At 53.5% G+C, this 22,869-nt stretch overlaps 8 protein-coding genes across 8 annotated transcripts; 4 read left to right on the top strand and 4 right to left on the bottom strand.

The window, feature by feature from the left end:
- Positions 1-3,245: 3,245 nt before the first annotated feature.
- On the bottom strand, positions 3,246-4,709 carry J7T54_004169 (uncharacterized protein; the record flags this gene model as incomplete). Its single annotated transcript, XM_051509910.1, has 1 exon — positions 3,246-4,709. One exon carries the CDS (start codon positions 4,707-4,709, stop codon positions 3,246-3,248), a length of 1,464 nt encoding a protein of 487 aa, XP_051359118.1.
- Positions 4,710-7,149: 2,440 nt separating this feature from the next.
- Positions 7,150-8,641, bottom strand: J7T54_004168 (uncharacterized protein; the record flags this gene model as incomplete). The annotated part of the gene is made up of 2 exons (XM_051509909.1): positions 7,150-8,394; positions 8,456-8,641. The coding sequence occupies 2 exons, from the start codon at positions 8,639-8,641 to the stop codon at positions 7,150-7,152; spliced, it is 1,431 nt and encodes a 476-aa protein (XP_051359117.1).
- Positions 8,642-9,899: 1,258 nt separating this feature from the next.
- On the top strand, positions 9,900-11,455 carry J7T54_004167 (uncharacterized protein; the record flags this gene model as incomplete). The annotated part of the gene is made up of 6 exons (XM_051509908.1): positions 9,900-10,106; positions 10,172-10,406; positions 10,477-10,629; positions 10,691-10,808; positions 10,880-10,975; positions 11,038-11,455. The coding sequence occupies 6 exons, from the start codon at positions 9,900-9,902 to the stop codon at positions 11,453-11,455; spliced, it is 1,227 nt and encodes a 408-aa protein (XP_051359116.1).
- A 3,171-nt stretch (positions 11,456-14,626) lies between these two features.
- Positions 14,627-15,648, top strand: J7T54_004166 (uncharacterized protein; the record flags this gene model as incomplete). Its single annotated transcript, XM_051509907.1, has 2 exons — positions 14,627-15,053; positions 15,137-15,648. The coding sequence occupies 2 exons, from the start codon at positions 14,627-14,629 to the stop codon at positions 15,646-15,648; spliced, it is 939 nt and encodes a 312-aa protein (XP_051359115.1).
- A 538-nt stretch (positions 15,649-16,186) lies between these two features.
- J7T54_004165 (General substrate transporter) lies at positions 16,187-17,519 on the top strand (the record flags this gene model as incomplete). Its single annotated transcript, XM_051509906.1, has 4 exons — positions 16,187-16,230; positions 16,291-16,982; positions 17,047-17,283; positions 17,389-17,519. The coding sequence occupies 4 exons, from the start codon at positions 16,187-16,189 to the stop codon at positions 17,517-17,519; spliced, it is 1,104 nt and encodes a 367-aa protein (XP_051359114.1).
- Positions 17,520-17,715: 196 nt separating this feature from the next.
- J7T54_004164 (cupin 2 conserved barrel domain-containing protein) lies at positions 17,716-18,090 on the bottom strand (the record flags this gene model as incomplete). Its single annotated transcript, XM_051509905.1, has 1 exon — positions 17,716-18,090. The coding sequence occupies one exon, from the start codon at positions 18,088-18,090 to the stop codon at positions 17,716-17,718; it is 375 nt and encodes a 124-aa protein (XP_051359113.1).
- A 2,618-nt stretch (positions 18,091-20,708) lies between these two features.
- J7T54_004163 (Protein kinase-like domain protein) lies at positions 20,709-21,302 on the top strand (the record flags this gene model as incomplete). Its single annotated transcript, XM_051509904.1, has 1 exon — positions 20,709-21,302. The coding sequence occupies one exon, from the start codon at positions 20,709-20,711 to the stop codon at positions 21,300-21,302; it is 594 nt and encodes a 197-aa protein (XP_051359112.1).
- Positions 21,303-21,572: 270 nt separating this feature from the next.
- J7T54_004162 (uncharacterized protein) lies at positions 21,573-22,869 on the bottom strand (the record flags this gene model as incomplete). Its single annotated transcript, XM_051509903.1, has 1 exon — positions 21,573-22,869. A coding segment is annotated over one exon (1,297 nt), but the record flags the coding sequence as incomplete, so codon positions are not given.

Here is a 22,869-nt window from a genome sequence, read left to right as displayed (position 1 = left end):
TGCCGCCCCTAACTATTATGTCGCTCACACACACTTGATGTCATTGTGCGACCCGAGGCAACGCCTTGGGCGATCAGGGTGACCGGGGTATTGCTGCTTCGATGGAATTGATGCCGTCGCTTAGGACTTGGCGTTCGCTTGCACAGCCCACGAACTGGTCCTGCAGGGTCTGGGTCCGCAGGTGCGCGGCGCGTGCCCAGGGGCTTTCTTCTGCGTCTAGTGCAAACTTCAGTTATGACACACGGGACGCGATGTGGGGGAGCTGATGATGACATGCATAGCAATTGGTTCGAAGATGCGAGGGATTGAGCGCCTGCGAGTCAGCCTTACGCAGCGTCGTGTATTCGGGAATGCACGTGGTTGGTGTGGTTCACGTGCTACCTACCCTACAGCGTGTTGACTACAACGTACACCGAGGGGGAAGTGCTGTGGACGGTGAGCGAGATCTCTTGTTTGGTACAGGTGCACAGCTGAATTACAACGTGTAGTCATTGTTAGAGTCGTAGAAGGTAGAAGGATACATCAGATTGCCCGTTGTAGGCCGAAGCACTTGATCAATTGTGGCGGCGTGCCCATGCCTGGTCAGAATCGACTGCTCATACTCCACGCAGTTAAAAAAGCGACTTGCATGAGGGACGATGGGCTGTTCCAGAACCATTGTCCCAGTACGAGCAAGTGTTGATGGGAATGGCGAGGCTTGCGGCTGGTGCTTGGGTGATGGTCGACGACGCCTCTGTCGTGGTGGTACTCTCGCTGCCCGAGGCTGGAACAGGAGCGGCTTCAGTGTGCCAGTGATCTCTCTCTCCTTGACGGTGGGCAACGGCGTGTTTTTGAGCCCTCCCATGGTTACATTTGCCGTGCACATTCTGCGCTGCCAGGACGAGCAGCCCTAATGACCTTTTGGTAGACAGCCAGCATCATTGTGTTTGAACGAGAGTATTTACATGACGCTTTCTAAAGAAGGACGAGAATGAAGAAAAACGAGCAGAGATGACGAGCGGAGACAAGCAAACCTTTTCGCCAAAGGTTTTGATCTCGTGATAACGCATAGCAGCAACTTGCCGGGCATCGCATGCAGGGGCCCGGACGATTGCCTCTATTCCGGGCGGGAGGGCCGATCTTATATGGTTGCTAAACCATGGTGATGGTCTAGATGCTCTGCAGAAGAGGCAGATCGAGTTCAGCCCTGCTACCTCCCAACAAGACGTGCCATTAATACATGTATCTAGGCTGGACCACTCAAGCGCCGCTCGGCGGCCGACTAGGCTGTCTCATCTCCGATGAGGAGTAGAGAGTGATCGGACTGTGGGTTCATGTTTTCGTTTTGCAAGTTTTGTGCTCTGTTCCGTGTAGTCTTTGCCATTGACCAGTCCAGGCGCTTGCATTGGGACCTCGAGACATACTTCTACGGAAAACAAGATGTCGTTAGCTACCGAGTGAGACTAGCTATGAGAGAAGTACTGGAGATGCAAGCTGGAAGATTGTCCGAGACTCGCTGACCCGAAATTCCTTCTAGTTATTTGCCTTGCATGGCGCCTCTCAGCCTCAAGCGCCCCGTCAGGGTGTCTCCCGGCTCTCGGCACCATTCCCCTCTTTATGTGCGCCCGACGGGAGTTTACAATGGGGAAGTGAATGTCAGGTATCAATATAATTGGTACACCTGCGAAATCTCTACGCGAATCGAGTCGCGAGTCGCCAGGCGCGAGCTGACAATGCCGGCGGACAAGAGTCGGACAAGACCCTCTGCGCCCACGGTATCAGCGAAGCCGGGCACGCACATGGGTATTGATTTAGCAATCAATGAGTAGGTATTCTTTAAGGGCTTTCCACATTGTTTCTTTATGTTTGGTACACGCAATGAGGTAACGTTGAATGCAAGTCGGGGTTGGGCCTGCACCGAGCCTCAAGCAACACTTGCTTTCTGTCTTTGTATCCAGTGTTTCCACGAGGCTACCATCATACTATCTCGTTGAAAAACACAGCTCACGATGATGGTCGGCCGAGGCTCCCGACTGCCTTCGCTTGTTGTGTCGGGACTTGCGGCGCTGATCTCACTTTGTCGAGGGACCCCGTCGGCCGTCGTTGTCCCGCAGAGCCAGTATTTGTAACACTGTCCCAACATCGTATGCGATAGACGACTGACGAAGAAAACAACGGGGGGGACGATGGGCCGTGGAGTAGCTTCAACAATCATTCGCGTGGGCAGCCTTGAGCAGGATTTGCGCGTCTTCGTCTCGACAGCAGCTCCAGAGACGCTGGTCGTCCTGGCGGAGCACGGGTGCTCGAAAGCCGCCCTTGAAGATGTGCCAGCGGATTGTGCCGTTTCGAGAGGAGACATATTCAACCTGGACGACTCGTCGACGTAGTAGGCGCTAGGCATATTCCAGATCAACGGCGATGGAGTTGGGCTGGAGGCCAACCTCGGATACGTACAGAGAGCTCAGTTTGGACTGCATGATCTGAGCATCGGCCTCGTTGACGGCGGTGGGAGCCTTAGAATCAAAGACCAGACGATTGGAGGGACTTCCACGGCATCGCCATTCTACCTGTGAGCATAGCTTTGTCAATCTTTCTCTTGCTTGTGCTGACCAGCTGGTTAGTGGAAGATTCGGCATTAACCACCAACCCACTCAACCTTAGCGCGTTGGGAAACATTTCCTCACATTCGATTATCACGACACTCGAGGATCAAGGTGCCATTCCAATTTTGAGCTGGATCTATACTGCTGGCGCCATCTATCGTGAGTATCCTATCAGAAACGACTTGACCAAGTAACGCCCCCTCCCCCCCGACTTACCATCCCTAGGTGCAAAGAAGATCTACGGACAGCCCATATTCTCCGGATACGACACCTCACAATACACAGAAAACAAAGTCTCCTTCACCACGGCGTCGCTGTGACCCGCGATCTTGTCGTCGCCTCTAAGCCAGCACTTACAGCGGTGAGGACAAGCGATCCCTCATGTCCGAGCCCATCATCATCTACATTGACTCGAGCCCAGCGCGGTGACTCTTGGCTCTGATGGTCTATGATTGGATGGTGAGCCGGAAGAGCCCCAGGTGTACGAAGTGTCCGATAGGAGATTTGTCTGAGCTAGGTCCTTCTCTCCGTTTTCGCTTTTGTTTACGAAATTGGCCCCTCTGATTGAAGAGAGATTCATCATCGAGCGCGTCCTTTGAATAGTCTGGTATAGTCACAAGGACAACAAAGATTATGGATATATTGACTCGCTAGTACCGCAGCCTAATCCATTACATCATCCCGTAGGCCGAACAATGCTGAGAGAACCGCATCCGTGTTCGTCCTCAAGCCCGAGTGGTAGTAAGCGTTTGTCTCCCACGTCTTGGTGTTCTTAACCAGGGCTGCAGTGTCCTTGGCATATTCATAGTCGACGTACAGATCGTCAATATACGAGGCAGCGTACACGGGTACCTCGTTCTTTGCAAGCTGCTTAATATCGTAGATATGCGTCCAGTCGTCCACTTCGGCGAGTTTGTTGGCGACACCCTTGAGCGGGATGAGCTCGGGATGCGTGTCGAAGAAGAAGGGGAAGATGTTCTCGCCAGCGAACAGAAGGGGCTCGCTCGAGTTAGACGAGACAGTACCGTTCGAGGACAACCAGGAGAATAAGTTAAGCTCCCTGGCAACCCGATCAGAAGCCCAGCCAGAGACGTCGCCGGGTCCATCGCAGTAGATGGCCTCGTGGAGGATGGCGTAGATGATGTTCGTGTCGAAACCAGTAAAGCTCTCCATGGGTGCCAGAGAGGCCCTAGAAAGGAACCCAAACTGGTCCAGAGACATCTTCAGATTCATAATAGTCGTGTGGACACTATCAAAGCCGCCAGCGCCGCCAAAGTCGATGCCAATCGTCATGAGACGGGGGACAGTAAGACTGCCTCCGGCTGGGAGGTCGACGCTGCCGCCCTGCTTTTCAATGTAGCTAGCGACTTGACGGACATTCTTGACATCCTCGGGGAACTTCTTGTAGTAGGCGGCATTCCGCTTCATGACGCGCGGGTACAGCGACTCGTACACCTGCTCCGCTGTCTTGCCGACGGGAGCGAGGCCGCCGGTGAGGAAGACCTCTCGCAAGCCCTCGGGATGGAACGAGAGATAGCTCAGGCTGACGAAGCCGCCGTAAGACTGGCCAAAGATGGACCACTTGGCTTGGTTGTCCGCCATGCCCTTGGTCAAGGCTTTGCGCACAGACTCGCAGTCGCGGACGGTGTTGTCTTGACGCATGAGGCGGAGGTACTCAACCTGCGCATCCTCACCACCGTCGAGCTGGTCGAGCATCTTGGCTGACACGGGAGTGCTGTAGCCGGTGCCGCGGTGGTCCAGGTAGAGGACTTGGTAGCCACGCTCGAGTGCCGTGCTGGTCAGAGGGTGGTTCTGGGGCTCTCGGTTGCCGAAACCTGGGCCGCCCTCAAGGTAGACCATGTATGGCAGCGAAGACATGGAGCCTTCGTCCTCATCGTCGGATGGCACAATGGGGACCTCATAGCCGGTGACGGACCGGCCGAACAGAGTGATGGTCTCGCCCTCTGGGTCATCATAGTCCAATGGCACGCGAAAGGTGAGCTCGGTGACGCGCAGAGGGCCTGGGACGATATGAGCCTTGCTACTGACGAGCTCGGCAGCGGGAATGGTCTCTGCTGCGGCGACTGCCACCGCAGTGACGACGGAAAGCAGCGCAGAGAGGCGCATGGCGATTTTGATTCTTGCGAACTTGGTGACGTTGATTATTAGCCCCAAATATTGCAAGAGTCTGCCAGGTGTGAAAGCGTAAGAGAGAGCGACATATTTCGCAGAGCGAGGGTACATACGGCTTATAATCTGGGCTGCGTCCCCGCGATGATGCTGATCATGATGATAATGAGGGGGTTCGTGCTGAGAGCTTCGCACCACTATCCCCAACTAGGGAGGTCGTTGACGTTCCACGGCTTGGTAGCTGTCGCTGCATGCTTCGACTCCAGTACTTTGCTGGGGGCTGGGCCAATGGGGTGGCGCATTGGACCAGCGACAGAGGCTTATCCTTGCAAAGGATGAAAGTGAAGGTGAACTTTTGCCTATCGGTGAATCCATCAAGGTTTATGCATAATTGTGACAGCTACGTAATCGAGCAAGTGAAGGCGACTCCCCGCGATGTCCATGTTCCAACTCGGCATCCCCATCGCCACGATCAATTAGGCTGTCCGGGTATTGCTACTGAGTTCAATTGTAATTGTCCACTAGAAGGAGGATTTGTCTCAGGAAGATTCACTCTTTTTTTTTGGGTGAAAACATCGTAGCACGTAAGGAAGTCGAAATTAACTTTAGGCAAAGCTTGTCGTTGAGGTTGAGGGTATCGTATATGGATGGCATGGTCGCCTTGCAACTTGAACCTTTACGGTGATTAGTTGAAGTCTTCGCACGCAAAGTCTGCCTGAGCATATATTATTGTATCCATACAAATTCTGCCTGTATCTCCGGGGGTGAGATTTGGACTGTGACTGTTCATGTTTGGTTTGTGTAAATTATTGTACATGAGCTGTTTCGCAAGAATTGAGGCAGGGTTCTCAAATGAAGACCTTGAATCTGCGGTTAATATCATTCAATCCAATCCAGATGTAGACTCATCTGACGAAGGTCCACTGAGACTCACTGCGGATGTTCGATTGGCTTTCTGGATGAGTGAAGGCTATGGTCTTGGACGTCTTTAGGAGCAGCAAAGACAGCACGGGGTCTGGTGGCATAGGGTAGCCTCTGTTTAAGCTGCTCAACTGGACTTCAGATATATTCGTGGGCGACTGCCCTCTAAGTAACCACATGCATACATGTATATTAAATTCGTGTCAGTTCGGAGAACCCAAGTCCTGGTCTCGTACGCTACGGTGCAGTGGCATAGGCCTGCGAGTGCATTCCGAGGGCATTCCGTTCGGCTGCAAACGGTAGGGCTCTTGTGGTTCAGTCTGACTCTCAAATCTCGAGTCTCGCCAGTCCCGCCAACTATCCAACGTAAACTCCTCATCTCCATCTTACATCTGAAATTTGAAGAACTTGGTGTTCTCGCGCCAATTTTGTGAGAGCTGTGACGCCGCAGCGGACCCTGGGTGACTTGCCACTTCCCGGGGACGATTTACACGCTCCGTCGTCCGAGGACGGCTGGCCGACTCGCGTAAGATGATTGCCTCTCTGCCCTGGGCTGATATGATAGAGCGTCCCTTTAGGAACTTTAGGGAGCACCGCTATAAGCAGCCGTCAGGACATGACACAGCTCTGTGAAAGACATCACTACTGCTTCGACCACGTGACCCTAGCCGGCGAGCCAGAGTCATGGGCCATAGTTTCATCGCTGTGCTTGCCCACGAGCTATTCTCTCGGCACACACATACGAACACGCTAGGCCTGAGAAACTGCCGAGGCCGGCTCAGCTTATGAAATGGCACCCACGTAACGCAGCTGCTGGGGTCACAAGCCGGAATGGCTACCACACAACCCGACCCCCCTTGGCACCAGCGGTGTGCCTGGGCGATGCAGTCCCGCGACATGACTAGCATGTTCCAACAGTTGGCGTAGCATCTCGGTGAGTCCAGCGTCGCTTATCTCTACCAAAAAGACCATCTGGCGGCAGAAACGAGATCGTCAGGTTCATCAGGTGTTCCGCAAAAACCAGCATCCAGCTGGAACGGCAGGCGAGAGTGGATGAGATTCTGGACATGATCGGGATGATTCCTGCAGGCCATTTCCTTCTGATGGTAGATCCTTATCAGTTCAACCGCGGTTTGAAGGACTGACTGGTGGGGGGGAAAAGGAACACTTCGTCTTGAGGCATCAGGAGGGAACTGCCCCGGTACCGCTCATGCAGAAGGGCGTGAACTGCAGGGACGCCATGATGAACCGATGCACTATGCAGTCAGCTGCAAGGACCACGTGGACGACAGGGTATCCCATGCTGTGGGATTGTTTCCTTCTTTCTAGATTTTTGAATGACACATTGCGTCTGGTACTGGTATTGCACGCGATCAGGCGGCTGTTCATCAAGAATGAGTTTTCCGTACCCGGTTTCCTCGGTGTGAGGATGAACCAAGAATCAGACAGAAGTTTGTATAAGTGTGAATTACTACCAATTATATTCTAGCGTCTATCATCAAGCCATCACGACACATTAGTAAGACCCCTTGACAAGATCAGGCAGGACCTTCTCATTATACTCCCACACCACGGCCGAGAAGCCGGCGGAAAAGGCTGCACCAGTGTACCAGGTATCACGGTGCCCCTGGAGAGCGACCTGCTTCTGGATAAAACCATCGTAGAGCTCTTCGGCAGAGACGCGGGGGTGCATCAGGCCATGGTCGGCAAATGCCTCAAACGTGACCTCGCCGTCTGACGCGGGGATGGTGCCAGCGGCGATCATGGTGTCGATGGACTCGGCGATGAGCGCCTTCATGCTCTCGGGGGTGTCCTGGTCGGTGCCGACGGCGGTGAACTGGTATAGGTCCTCTGTGCCCCCGAGGTAGTCCATGCGACCGACCTGCGCAGCCACAGGCCAGGCGGTATAATTAAGGGAGGCAGGGCCGGGAAGACGGTGGGAATAGGCATTGCTGGGCTGGAGGGAGGGGTGGCGGATGACACCAGCGTAGACGGTGGCGTAGCCGAACTTGTTGAAAACGTCGGTCTCCTGCTGATCAAGGTCGAAAGCCTTCATGGCGCCCATGGTCGGCTGGATGGCGATGAGAAGGCGCTTGGCCTCGACGCAGGTGATACTGTCGTCACCGTGGTCTTGGACCTGGAGGCTGATTTTCTTGCCCTTCTCGCGGGTGGCCTTGACAACGGTGCTGTTGTACAAGACGTCCTCGTCGAGGAAGTCGGCCACGGCGTCGTACAAGTCATACAGACGGCCGGACGGCGGGAGTGCGGACTGCGCGGTGCCGAGGAACGCCTCGATCATGGGGACGCCGGAAGCCTGCATGACAAACATGGTGGCGACGTCCATGGTGTTGCCGAGACCCTGGGCGGTAGCATCCCAAATCTGGGGGACACCGGCCTCGATGCTGTACTTGGCGACAAAGTCGCCAAAGGGCATGGTCAGGTCCTCTGGGATGGCGTCAGGGTCCGGGAAGTTCTCGAAGCCAGGGAGGATGTAGTCCTCGTACTTGTAGAGGACCTCGAGATACGTCTGGAGAGCAGCGACCATGGCGTCGGGAGCAGGGGCCTGGTAGCCCTCGACGGGCTCGCCTGACTCAAAGTCGACAAAGTAGTTCTCGTTGGGCGTGAAGGACATGGAGCCGGTCGTCGGGATGCCCATGCGATGGGGGAAGTTGTAGCCGTTCCCATACTCCATCCACCCTTGGACACCGACATTGATATCCAGGCCAGAGACGGGGTCCTTGTAAAAGTCTGTGTGGCCACCCTGAATAATGGGAGAATGATCAGTGAACGGCGCCAAAGGAAGAGGGCGAGCGTAGACTCACGAGTTGCTCAGCCTTCTCAATGACAACGTTGGTGCGGCCGTGGTCGCGCAGCCAGACAGCGGCATGAGAGCCCGAAGCACCACCGCCAATGATAGCCACATCCTTCTTGATGGTCTTGGTGCAGTATTCCTTCTTTGCCACGACACCTGAGACCAGGGTCGTGGCCGCAACGAGCGTGGCACGCATTGTAGTGTCGGGATTCTTGTCGATGGATAGTCCCAAGCGTCTTCGAGGCCGCTTGTGTCAAGTAGGGCGAGAGATTGAATCGAGTAAGAGAAGCGACTGCAATACCACGACGGTGCTGAGAAGTACTGATGCCACGACAAGAGAAAAAAATTTCAGAACGACCTCGGAGGAGGTGCACTTTTGAAGTATACTGCTCGGTCGGTACGGATACTCGTGCTCCACGATCGTGCAGCCAACGTGGACGAGAAATTGAATTGCATGATCTCAACCCGGGCCATTGCCTCTTCCGGTCCTCTCAGCTCAGCGCCAGGTTTAGGCTATATTAGAGATCCTTGTCTGTGGCCGAGAAGGCCGAGATGGAGGGATGGATCCCTGCGTCGTCGATGGTATATTCAGCGTTGGCAATCATATGTACTCAATCTGCGGCCTGAATCTGATGCGGGTGGATTGGGAAAGAGGGCCCTTGGAATTAAGTAAAAAGGACACCAGATCGGATTACTGTCTGACTCAGGAGAGGCTTCTTACTGACTCTTGTTATGAGGCTCCAAGACACTCGACTTGTTCAAAAATCTCATGACTGATGAGGCCATGGCGGGCGGGCCTTGGTCCCAGACTCCAGAGAGCACACCCGGCACTCGGCAGGGGGGCCAGCCGCGTCCCCGGCCGGCCAGGTGGGTCAGGTGGGTGGGGTAGGAACCATGTGCCACCAGGGGACCCACCTGCCGATCCAAAGGCTCCCGTCCACTCGTAACAAAACACCACGAATTATCACTCAATATGCGTTATTAAGGGTATCAAAAGAAATACAGCTCCCTACCTAGATATATCAACGTGGACTAAATAGATTCAATAAGGTAAAAATAGCCGGGTTAGATTGAGTAGAAGACTAAGTAAGTAGATCTGCATTGAGGAACCGCCTGCGCTGGATATATTGAGTCATTGACCAGAGTCGTGGTGGCTTGGCGGCCGTTGAAGTTCGCGTCGGTTCAACTTGGTTGGCTGCAGCCTGCAGGTCCAATGCAAGCTGCATGTGCTTATAGCCAGCTGAAGACGGGAAGCACGGACTAAGAAGGAAGGTGCCAATATTAAGCCCCTTGATTAACCACTTAGTTTCTTTCTTCCGCCATCCCCGGATACCAGGGCTCCATCCAGATCATGGACAAGGGCCCAGCAACTGAAAGTTGAAACTCCAGTCTTCTGAGTCTTCTCCCACTTCAACCTCGTCGAAGAACGTCAAATCGCACAAGAAAAGAGCAACATGGGCGATTCGCCGCCGCTTTCGTTGACGCCCGATCCCAATGATTATCCTCCTGGCTACGCCGAGGAGAGTAACGCTGGTCGCATCGTGGGCATCATTGCCGTCTTCCACTTCATAGCCCTTGCTTTCGTGGCCCTTCGCGTTTACGCGCGCCTTTTTATGGTCAGAGCATTTGGCGTCGACGATGGACTCATTATTGTCTCCGCTGTACGTCGCTGTGCTCATTTCAGTCCCCACGGAGGGTACCATCTAACGGCTTATGTTTATTGCAGCTGCTTGGACTTTGTGCTTGGATCTGCCTCGTTGTCCAGACCCAGTACGGCCTCGGCAAGCATGCCGCCTTTACACCAATTGACGACCGGAAAAGGTTCGAGGAAATCACCTTTTGGAAGACTGTCTTCTCAGACGGGGTGGCAATGGGACTGCTGAGGATCTCCATGGCCCTCTCGCTGATGCGTTTGAAGAGAGACTTGAAATGGTATACGTGGTCGCTCTACGCTGTCATTGGTACGAAACTCGCGATTCTTCTCATATCTTTGTTCAACAACTTTGTCGGGACTAACATCATCACCTCTAGCCTTTGTGGTGCTATACTCGATTCAGGCCATTGTCTGGCTGTTCGTGTACTGCACCCCTTTCTCCGGATGGTGGGAGTTCCAGTGGATGAACCCCTTTGACCCGCGGTGCCACGACTTCAACATCTTCCTGAACCTGACATACTGGAACATTGGTGAGTTTTTGTCCTCTTTTTACAGTGTCCATGTCCAGATACTAACATCGGGAATTGAAAGCTTGCAACATCTTCACCGATGTTTGCCTCGGAGCCTTGCCGGTCCCTATTATATGGAATCTCAAAATGAAGCTTCGCGTCAAACTCTACGTGATTGGCATTCTGAACCTGGGATATCTGTGAGTCTTCTAGGGGTGATAACATAGAGTTGCATCGCGGCGAGGACGGCCGAGGCTGACAAAATACATAGGGCTGTTCTAATGGGTGTGCTCAAAGCCGTATTTATGCTCACGACTGGCGGCAGTCCCGACGCCATCTTCGACTACTGGGTCCACTTCTGGCAAAAGTAAGTGTCCTCGAGAAACACTGATGGTGTACGACCAGATACTGATATTTGTCGCGCCAAAGCATGCAACTCAACATTGGAATCATCGCGGCCTGCGCCTCCTTCTTGAAGCCCCTAGTCGGCCGCATGCTCAAGATCAACAGCTCCGCAGGCTACTACCCATCAGACCAGCCGTACAACCGAAGCGGCCACATGGGTTATGGCGGCAGCAACGCCTACGGCATTCGCAGCGGACAAACTGGCACGGGGAGGGGCGGTCGAACCGTCGACGACGAATTCGAGATGCACGCCAAGAGTGGGACGGTGGTACATGCGCAGGGAGACTCTTCTACAGCGGGAACGAGATCAGACCACGGAAGAGACGGCTACGGGGGAGGGATCTCCGATAACAACAGCGAGGAGATTATTTTGCAGAACTCAGCGCCCACGCCGGGGATCATGTGTACCAAGGACTTTGTTGTCGAGTACGACAGTAAATAAGAGGACACGAGACGACATGTAGCCGCAAGCCTCTGGCTCTTACCTGTGCCATGATATCACACGGCAGAGTAATTGTACACCTTACGACTCGGCCTACGACGCAGACTCGGACTTGTGTATCCGTAAAGCCCGTCGTCTGCTTCCATTACCCCCACTCTATCCATGTATACTATCAGCTTCCACCCATGCAATGGGAACATCAGAGCCAGGATGAGGGACTTGCCCCTGCGTCCGGTGTCACCACCCTCAGCTAATATTTGCAGATGCCAAGATGCGTGCCCACATGCAGGCACTGTGCCCATCTCCTCCATTTTCTGCACACGTGGATCAATGTAAGCGATTGATTATCAAGAAGAGATTACGTACCACAAAGTCACCGTCGGCTTGGGAGAGGGTCGACACGTGTTTGTTCTCGCGACCATGCCTCTGTTTTTTCATTTAGCAAGGGACCCCTCCACCTAAGACTTGGCCGGAGGGGCGCGGCAGCCAAGGCAAGAATCCGGGACATGGGGGACTGGAGCTCGCCAAGGACATGGAAAAGCGCCTTATCCGAAACGATCCGTAACCGAGCGGCGAGGACCGAAGGCAAGGCTGCGGGCTAATCAGTCCATCTTCTACATTTTCAATCAATAGTTAGTAGAACTGCGAAGATACCGCTCCGCGGCCCGGCCCCGAGGTATGTGCCTACTTTGGTGACTCGGGGCTACCAGGGATTCAGGGCCATCACCTTCCTCTTAACCATGCATCAAATAGCTGCGCAACGTGTATCACCACAGGCCTCATAAAAAGGCGCTCTAGTATCTAGCTCTTGGTTTATTTAGTGATGCACGAAGTCTATTAAATCTGATCTATGTTTATTAGTGTCATATCAAACAGTCAAATACTGTGCAAATTCGTATCAATCAATCAAGTCGTACCCCTGCATCTGGCCTGATTGAAATACCCTGTAGCCTGAACTGGGTGCCAAAGCAGAGACACAGATACGTATAGGCAAGGCAATATACAACGACTAGATCAGACTACAACCAATCTCAGAGCAGTAATTCAAAGATACAATTCAAAGCTGCACCGCTGAAAGCTCCAATACCAGGTCGTATCGTCAACCGAGACCTGGAAATAGCGCCGACACGGATTCAGCAACAGCCAACTCGTATCTTCAATCAAAGTCTGTCACTAAAGTGTTGCTGGCGACACTTCAGACTCCACGACTGTGGTCTTCCGGACACCGGCTATTATAATAGTACATCGATGTTAAGGTTTGCTGAGGACCTCACCTCGCTCTGCAAGATCGGTTTTGATCAAATCCTTGTCTTCTTTTTCTCTTCCTGCCTCCTCCCTCAGTGGCGATGATATATCATGCTTTCTACATCGACCAGTCATTGGAATTGCATCAGATTTCACCGTCCCACGCTTTCGCTGAGCAGGACAGCAGCCAAGCCCAAGCAGGAGACCTCGATGGATCTGGGCCTGTACATTCCAAAGTTCGAACTTGACGCTGTGAGAAATGGGAATTACCCCTGGATCAGCCGACGGATCTGTTGGAATCGTCAGACCCGAAGCCGAAATGAGATCTACAACGCAAAAAGAAAAATGCTTCGGAGGGTATGTGTTAAGCTCCTTTGGGAGTCGAACTAACGATCCATACATAGGAAGTCATAACGAATTCAACCAAAGACCGCAGCTCGAGAGTTATCCATCCTTGCGACGATTCGAGGATGCCATTGACCTCGACCGGACCTTGACAAGTCTATTAGCCGAGAGCGCGGTGTGAGCCTAGATCTATTAGTGTATTGGTATTCAACTGCTTGATACTTGATGTAGGGACCACGAAGAGGAAGAGAGTGAAGAGGATAGAGCTGTGCACGAGGGATCAGGTGGTTGCGCTCGGACAAACAACGAGCCGCGTCCAGTCGGTTGAGTAACTGAACTCACCAGCCCGGGCAGAGCCACAGATTAAAGTGTGACCGAAACCGTGTAGGAAAATCAATACTTTTCTGCGGTGCGGCAGCAAAGTCTGCTCTTCTACACCGGCCATTAGTGGCCCAACTCCCGACCCGACATCCGGCGTAACTTGTAAGCCAGCTGCGTTGGCGTTAGCCCCACCCCGGCTGATCCGAGTCGGATGTTAAAATAAAACTTTATGCATAAAAGCTGTGGTGGGGAAGGCCGAGAAGGCGAAGCGAGCGGATACAACCTCGTGTCATTTTTTGGAAGCTGTAACTGTAAGCTAGTTGCATGAAGCGCTGCAGCTCACCTCACCTAGGGCATGGAATTCCTAATAATGGGGCGTGGAATTGGCGTCAACAGGTTGCATTGGTGCTGGACGTTTATTCAACTTGGCGCTATTTATCCCCTTGAGGAACGAAAGGCTCTTGGAGTCCGATGTATTGTGAGTTGGAAAATTAGTCAAGAATATGAAAGCAACGCGCACAATTTTCTATCAAGAGTGGCAGCCTCCTATCTGGAACTCGACGGCATGCTTCGAAGATTCATTTTGGTCAATCGTAGCTAAGGAGGTGGAAACATTGAGTGCGGTTGTGGCATCGGGAATCCTGTCGGTAGGTTTTAGTATTGGGGTATAGCTCGATTGTCGAGTAGATGCCCCTGGCTATCCGTCCGGTCGGTACAATCAGCTGCCTTCGTGCAAGGTGATGCCCTGTATCCGACCTACCAGCGTGTTTAACATGGTTGGAACTCCGCACGAGGCTGAGCCGGGACGTGGGTGCCCCGATGTTACATTAAAATGATTACATAGCTTTCAATACCGTCAAGTAGTATGCAAGCACTTCTGTATACAGCGAGCATGTCAAAGTCTATTCAAGCTAACCGCCAAACGCCGGCATTTGCGACTGGGGCCGCTGACCTTGTCAAATGAAGAACCCACATCTTGGTTCCAAAGTTACGATTCACAAGGCTTGACATGACGACTGTTTCACGCACTTGACTTGACATTAGTTGACGCGGCTTCGGTCCGATTGAGGACATACACGACTTACATGGTCTTGGAATCATAGAATAGACACATGGAATCTCTATAGTTATAAGGTTGCCGACGCACCGCCGCGTACTGTCACATTGCACCATGCTCAGGAGACCAACTCTCACAACTCAGCCACAGCCATCTACTCTGTCAATACTCAATACCCACGCCCGCAGTACAGCACAACCGCCATGTTTGGAGACCACACTGCTGCCCTTGACGTCATGACGCTCCTGAACACCATGGCCGTCACGGCCCAGAATACATCGTTCGGAGCCGACAACTTTTACCGTAGCAACAACGTCCAGATCCAGCCCATCATGTTCCCGACCCTGTACCGTACCGACGTCGCGGGCAACCTCTTCCTCCCGCGCAACCTGAGCCGCAGCGTCGAGAATCCCGTCATCGTTGTCGGTCACCCTATGGGCGCTGTCAAGGAGCGAAGCGCCAATCTTTACGCGACCAAGCTCGCTGAGGACGGCTTCGCCACCGTCTCTATACACCTCCCCCACTGGGGCGGAAGCAAAGGCGATCCGCGCAACGCCGTCTCGGCCGAATACTATGCGGAGGCATTCAGCGCCGCCGTTGACTACCTCGGCCTCCAAGACTTTGTCAATCGTGAGCGTATCGGTGGTGTTGGTATCTGCGGGAGTGGCTCTTTCATCTCAAAATCGACATCCGACTCAAGGCCATTGCCACAGCCAGTATGTACGACATGGGCGCCGTCACCCGAAACGGGCTCGAAAATTCGCAGACACTCGCCCAACGGGAGCTTTTCGAGGCTGCCGTAGCTCAGCGTTGGAACGAGTCCGAAGGCGCGGAGCCCGAGTTGGTCGGCGGCACCGTGAACAGGCGCCAGGACGCTACGGATCCTATTCAGCAAGAGTTCCATGACTTCTACTGCACCACTCGCGGCGAGGTGGCTCCTCTCGGTGCTTTGCCGAGTACAATGACACACCCGATGCACGCAAGCCAAGTCAAGTTCCTCAACTTCTATCCTGTCAATGAAATTGACACCATCTCGCCCCGTCCTTTGCTCTTCATCACCGGCGATCAAGCTCATTCGCGCGAATTCAGCCAGGATGGCTACAATCGTGCTGCCGAGCCAAAGGAACTGATCTGGGTCCCTGGTGCTGGCCATGTCGATCTCTATGACCGCGTGGAGCTTATTCCATTTGACAGACTTGGCCGATTCTTCAGGAGCAATCTGTAAAGTAGTTGCAAGGGAACGGGTACACCTTGCATTGGCGCATTCTTCTTCTATTGGTTATTGCCTTGGTATCACAATAGCAATTCATAGATCAAATTTACAGCAAGTTTTCATGCCCTTGATTCACAAATAACCTAACACCAACGTCGTGTGCTCAGCCCGTCGGTACACATTCGTTATTCCTGAGTGATCTCTCTATCGAAGGGAATCCTTGGTCGCTTGGATTGAATGCTCTCTATTATGCTCCATTTTCCACGATTGTTTCGTTCTGACCAATTGACGTCGAGATAGGCTCATGAAAGCGTCCCTAATGCCCTCTCAATTCCGAGGCGTAAGTCCTTCGTAACAGCAAACAAGCATCCAAGTGGATGAAGCGGGGATTAGGCAATCCACCAGTTACAGGAAACTATCTTCGCAGTACATATCCTGGTTTCAAATCAATTCACTTGCATTGTGGAGCTCGCTTGATACTTAAGAATGCAGTGTCTCAATATTGCATGCGATAACTTTAACCTCAGCGTTTACACTTACAATAAACAAAATGGGCCCTCGCCAAGTTCTTGTTGCTGGTGCCACTGGTTTTGTGTAAGTTCCCAGATTCTTTAAGCAAGTTACTAAAGAGTTCCGGCAATAACTGGGATACAGAGGCGGCTCAGTGCTGACCCAAGTGCTCTCCTCCAAGGATCCCAACATTAGAGCGTTACACCTCACAGCAGTTGTGCGCCTTCAAGACCAAGCCGACGTTCTAACTAAGATCGGCGTCAGAACCGAGCTGTTCAAAAGCTTGGACGACACTGAGCAACTGCGGCGCCTTGCGTCGGAGCACGACATTGTTGTCCACGTTACCGACTTTGCAAGCCTGTACGGACATTTCCTGAGCAAAATTCTTGCGATCATCCTCTTCTCCATGTCCATTGCGCTACCCGAGACGCTGCGATGGCTTGCTCGCAATGGCTTCACGCAGGAATGCCTCCAGACGCTGGCCGATCTGCACACGCCTGACGTGAACACGGAGGAACCCCACATTCAACAAGGGATGCTGGAGATCAAGGAGGCTGTGAGATATGAAGCCAGTCTGGGCCAGTCGACGTGGGTTGAAATGTTCACCCGTTACCGAAAAAGAACATTCGTTGGTATCACCGCCCAGATGTTTGCTCAGCTCAACGGTATAACCGTCATATCGTTCTACCTGTCAACGACTCTTGCCAGCGCAGGCCTCGATGACCGGAGATCCCTTCTGTACACTGCAGCCAACTCGATTCCCTACGTCGCTGCTACGATCCTCACCTGGTGGCTGGCCGATAAATGGGGTAGAACGCCGATTCTCATACTTGGAGGTTAGTAGCCAAATTCCGCAGCATGTGTACGTTCAAGTTCGAGACTAATTGTGCTATCTGATAGGCTCGCTTATGGCTGTTGCACTCTGTGTCATCTGTGCCTTCACAGAAGCCCCTATCACAAACTCTTGGGTACGCGTGCACGGCATCTACGCATTCGTCGTCATCTATAACGCAATCTACAGATTCACGTGGGGACCGATCCCGTGGCTGCTCCCAGCTGAAGGGTTCCCTTTGCGAGCGCGCAGCAAGGGAATGGCACTAGCTACTTGCTCCAACTGGCTATTCAACTTTGTGATTGGTATGTCAGCAACGGAAGCATTCGCAGGCATCGGCGGATACTACTATGTGATTATCGCAGGATTCTGTCTCACTTCGGTTGGTCTTACATATTTCTATTGCGTAGAAACAGCGAAACATACCCTGGAGGGAATTGCCATAGCCTCTGGGGACAAGACCTTCACGATGGACGAGGAGGTTGTGGTGGCTGCGCAGTTGGATCACATTGGAGATGTGTCTAGGTCAGTGGTTGTTTGAAGGATGAAGGAATCGATGCAACAGCGCCGATCTAGCTACCTACGACCGGCACTGACGCCTTGGCCAAGCCCAGGATTCAATTCGCTACAGGATGCAGCCCTCGAAAGCCCAAGTCACAATCTGGGATGGTCTGCCGCCAAAGTCGACGTGTTTCCTGATTTCACCCAATCAAAGTCTTAATAAATGCCCACAACCATCATGATTGCTGTGTGACATTAACTGGCACCCTCGTCCTCTCTCCCGCCGGCGCGTCTCCCGTATTCACCGTTCCGGCCTTCTCCACCATCATAATCTCCGCATTCTCACAAACGGGCCGGTGCCGCACGCCCCTCGGCACGACGTAGACATCTCCCGGCGACATGACCACATTATCCGCGTCGCCCTCGATTTCCATTGTCAGTCGGCCGGAGAGCAGGTAGAAAAGCTCCTCCGAGTCCGGGTGGGAGTGGAAGATGAAGGCGCCGTCGCATTTGGCGATTTTGACGTGTTGACCGTTGACGGAGGCGATGAGGCGCGGGGACCAAGTCTCCGTGAAGGAGTTGAGGGTGGAGGGGACAGAAACGGCGGGCATCTTGGTGATGTTGGGGATTGTGTGATTCCGCACTCCCTTTATTAGACGCTCACTATCCGTACCGTGGTGACGGCTGCAGGCTGCTTTATACTTGGCAGTTGGTACCAAATATTGTTTTTCGTTGGAGTATGATCACTTGACGTTTGCCCCGCCACTGTGCACGCCTTAAGATGTCACGCCGCTGCGGAAGGGCGCCAACTGCACGGCTGTGGCCAATGACGTCTAGGCGCAGATTCGCAGACGATAAGCCTGCCGCTAATGCATAGTAGTAGACTGGACAATAAACCCTTGGATTGCAAATGCTGCAAATCACAGAAGCTACTAAAACTACAATGGTAATTCAACAACAATTATTCAAAGAGCGCCTCGCTCTACGGTCCACTCAAAATCTGGATAGCGGTCAGGACTGTCACTGACCTGTTCAAGAAGCCATTTATAGATGGATTTCCAAGCCACTTTTATCATTCTCATGGAACCGATGTCGACGGCCACATCACCGCACAGCTCCCTAATCATGCCTTGGGTAGGCATATGCTAAGACGGAATATTTTACCTGTGTCTGGCGACGTCATGCCTACACGAGGCGTGATGTGGAGGAGGTCAACTAAGCCGAATCTCGACAACATCAGGGTTGTGTGGGCCGACTTTCCTGATGGCTCGGAGCATTCTACCCCACACGTCACGATGTGCCCTATTCAAGAAAACCATCGAACGCCAAACGACGCCATGAACGGTAACCATCTTCGGCAGGGTCTTTGCTGTCTTCGACTTCCACCTGGTGCCGTTTGTGAGGTCTCGCCGATTCAAAAACTCTGCCCTTCCATACCGTATATTGATTGATGAACGGGAAGCTTCAAGAATGTCAGCTCATTGACCCCTAAACAAAAGCAGAGCGAAAGACAAGTTTGCTATTCTTATTAATTTCTCGTGCTACGGAGCACAGGATGATTCGACTCGTCCTCTTGGTTTGGATGTGTGTCATACTCTTCAGGGTATTCCATTTGCTGATGGGGCATGAAGGAATGAGTATCTATCTCTCGTCGAGGTTGTAGACAATGGCGTAGGATAGAAGGAATGCTTCGAAAGCTAGAGCTTAACATCTGTCCAACTTCCCTAGCACCCGACTCTTCCCATGAAAGGCTGAGGGCTGTGAAGGTTGTTTAGGTCACGAAGCGTGCTTACGGCTGAGGGCCTCCTCAACGGCTTTGAGTGCCGCTCGCCAGACGCAACGACCTGCAAGGAACCTGGGCCAGCTTGTACGCCATCTACGCTGCAAGTTTGGTTCTCCGTAGATAAAAAACTGAACACCGTCACAGTTGACGTGTCGTTGACGACGGGTTGGTCGAGAGGTAGGCACCGTGTCATCCACAGGCTCGTTGCCCTTATATATTGCTGGCTATAGTAAAGATTTCAAAACTGGATGTCACCTCAGCTACGCACAACTGTGACAGCCTTGCTGTAGGCGTCTAGGAGTTGGATAGTGAGTCCTGCGGGGTGATGGCAGCGCGAGGATGTCGCTGTGACGGTGCTTTGGTGTTGCGGCGGCGGCCCGCTGCTTCGCTTTACCATTGCTCTTGGAGTCATTGCTACCTGAACATCGAGGCATTTAGCTTATTATTTACATATCACTCATTTCATGAACGATAATGCACTTTTGCTGGATAACTGTACATGAACTACACGCTCATGCAACGGTCGGCCACAACGCTCATGCAACGGTCGGCCACAACGCTCATGCAACCTTCGGCCACAACGCTCACGCCATTCGCAAGATGCTCCTCAACATGTCTCGTAGCTTGAATAAAGACCCCAGGGGTGCTGAATTACGTGTCACGTTCGGTATCAATCGAATTCGGAGGTTTCAGTAGACATCGAGACGCAGTTAGTGAGTCACGGTCCATGTCATCCCAAATGTTCCTGATTGAACCTCCGGGACGAGTGGATCGACGGTTTCGGGGTCGGAGAACAAGGACAAGATGGCCATGACGACGGCCTGGCTCGACCACACTGGCGGCCACTCGCCGCTCAGAACGTCGATGCATACTTGTCCGTCCGGGCTGATGTTGGGGTGATAGACACGTGTGAGAAAGCAGACTTTCGGGCAAACAAATGGATAGTCCTGGGGGTAGTCGCACAGGAGGTGGAAGATGCCCCCTTGGTAGGGCCTTTGCGGAGGTCCCTCGAACGAAATGCGGACGCTGCACGAGCCCTTGATCGCGAGTCGCAACGATCTAAGACATCAAGGCAGGCCCGTTCGTCACGCCAGCGCCGAAGCTCCCACGCGTGACGCCCCAGACAAACTTGCTTTCCAAAGTGGCCCTGAAAGCCAGTGGGCCACTGCGGTTTCTCACAAAGCCAGAGCAGATCCGACCGCAGCAGCGGCACCAGCCTCGTGCCCCAGTCGCTCTCAACTTTCTGCGGCAAGCCAACACATCGCGAACCTACTCCGGCTTCCAGCTGGGTTGGGTGCTTCTCCACGGCTTCGTCGATGAAGGCGCATCGTCGAGCAAATGGCATCCTAGTTCCCCAGTCTTAGATCACCGGTATTGGATGCTTGTGCTGGCACCTAGGGTGACGCTGCGGTACCATGATTTTATTGTAATACCCATCAGCCTTCAATGCTCCAGCCACGAGGCGCCAGCGAGAAGAGATTGGTCGATGGAAGCTTCGAGACGAACCTCCTCACCCGCTATGCTATTGTCTTCCTCGTCAAGGCGCGACGGCGCAGGCTGCTGCGGTGGCTGTGCAAGCCCTGTCGCGGTCTCCCGCCCAGGCTAAACATCTTCGTCAAGATACAAGGCTGCGCAGGTCTTTCCAAAGCCTACGCGCTGCGCTTCGTCGCCAAGAATACATCGATCCCCATCCCCGAGGTCTACCATGCATTCGTCAACAAGGACAAGTCCTATATCGTCATGGAACAGATCGAGGGCGAAATGGCAGCGGCCGACTGGCTCCAGCGCAGCGAGGAGTCGAGGTCAAAGATACGCGAGCAATTTCGCCACATGCTCGCGGAGCTTCGAACGGTGCCTTGCCCTGAAGGCACCAAGATCGGCGCCCTTGACGGCGGGCCATTCGGCGACTGTCGCCTGCCCTCGAGGAATCTCTGGGAACCATACCATACGGTTCGCGGCTTCCACGCAGCCCTTGTAGAAGGCTTCGACCTCAACGTCGTCTCTACGGATCTTCGTGAAGGCCTACCAGAGCCGTTGTAGCTCTACAAGCAGTACAAAAGCGGGCTAATGGCAACCCACGGGAACCTAAGTAGCCTAAACATCATGATCAAGGGAGACAAGGTAGTGGGCATCGTAAAATGGGAGACGTCGGGTGTTTCCGCCGTACTGGGAGTACACGTGCGCAAAGAACGCGAACCCTAACATCCATTCTAGGCGGACGAGGTAGACTTCTTTCTGCAGCCGTGATTCCCGAAACCTAAAGAACGGAATATTGACGTCTCCTGACATGGCTGACGCAGGGTAGGGTAACTAACTCTGTCCCTGCCCGCCATAGCGGTTGCCAATGTGGACGACTGACCGACCGCCGGCCTTGATCGACCCCGCACGATTTTCGCTGCCTCCTCCAACGAAAGCATCCTTCTCCCAGTCATTCCCTACTCGGATCCTCGCAGAACCGTCGCCATCGATACTCTGCACATGATTGCGGCTAATCCAGCGCCCATCTTCCACCAGCGACCGCTCCAAGCAATCTACCGAACCATGACCAGGACCTGCCTGGACAGGCGACGTATCTCTCCTGTCTGTCGCTGTGAATCGATTGAGGACCGCCTTCGCCGCAGCGGCAGCCGTCGCTGCCGCAAAGGGTTGCCATTCCTTGCTCTTGTGACAATCCGCGTAGTCACAGGCGCCCTTCACTATAACACAGGGCACCTCCTCCCACAGACCCGCCCCTTCCATCTCAAAGGCGACGACGTCTTCGCCTGCCGCAATCCTGTCTCGGTGAGCGGCTGACTTCATCACGGTGTCTCCGGAAGCGACACTCCCCACAACGAGGGACGGATTCTGCCCAGACGGGCCGCCTTGCGTTTCAAGATTTCTCATCTCCTCTATCCCCGCCCGTCGCACGAGATGGGATGTCTCGCAGCCGAGGGTCTCGCACGTGAGACGCATGGCCTCCTCGCATACCGGCTCGGAGTCACTGCCGCAGTCACGACAGATGCAAGACATGGCCGTTCTGTGTCGATGCCTGTACGCTGGCTCGAAGAGGCGATCTCGGTCGGAGCCTGGGTATCGGTACCTGTCCTTCGGGAGCCTCCTGCTCTTGGCAGCTTTGGCTTGGAGCTCTTGAAGGTACCCTGCCGTCTGTCCTTCCAAGAGATCCATCCCCCTGTCGGTCTCGAGCAGCAGTAGAAGACTGCGGATATCTCTCGTCGGCTGATTGAGGTTTGTATCCGCCGTATCTTTGCGCACGAAGGTATCCGGATATTGACGACCGAGACCATACTGGACGACAGATTTGCTGATGACCACGTCGCCGAGCAAGATATCGCGACCTGCGACATGTGGAACCACGCCGCAGATGCCGACCAGCAGCACAAGCTCAAGCGCGTTATAGCTTGTGCGGAGATTTGTAGCGGCTCTTGCGGCCTGAGCCTTTCCCATGTATGGCAGCAGAGCTACGACAATGTCTTGCTTTCCGATGCAGCCGGTCGTGTATTGATTATGATCGCCTGTGGCTCGCCCGTACTCATCCCCATTCTCGTCCCAGAACTGATCAAAGAGGAGGCATATCGCGTTGTATTCAACAGGCAGGGCGCAGACAATC

This window comes from Emericellopsis cladophorae (assembly GCF_022114955.1).
Source record: "Emericellopsis cladophorae strain MUM 19.33 chromosome Unknown NODE_75_length_81345_cov_113_615741, whole genome shotgun sequence".
Lineage (NCBI taxonomy): Eukaryota > Fungi > Ascomycota > Sordariomycetes > Hypocreales > Bionectriaceae > Emericellopsis > Emericellopsis cladophorae.
Note: the sequence above shows the minus strand (reverse complement) of the source record. Positions and strands in the feature narration are given on the sequence as shown.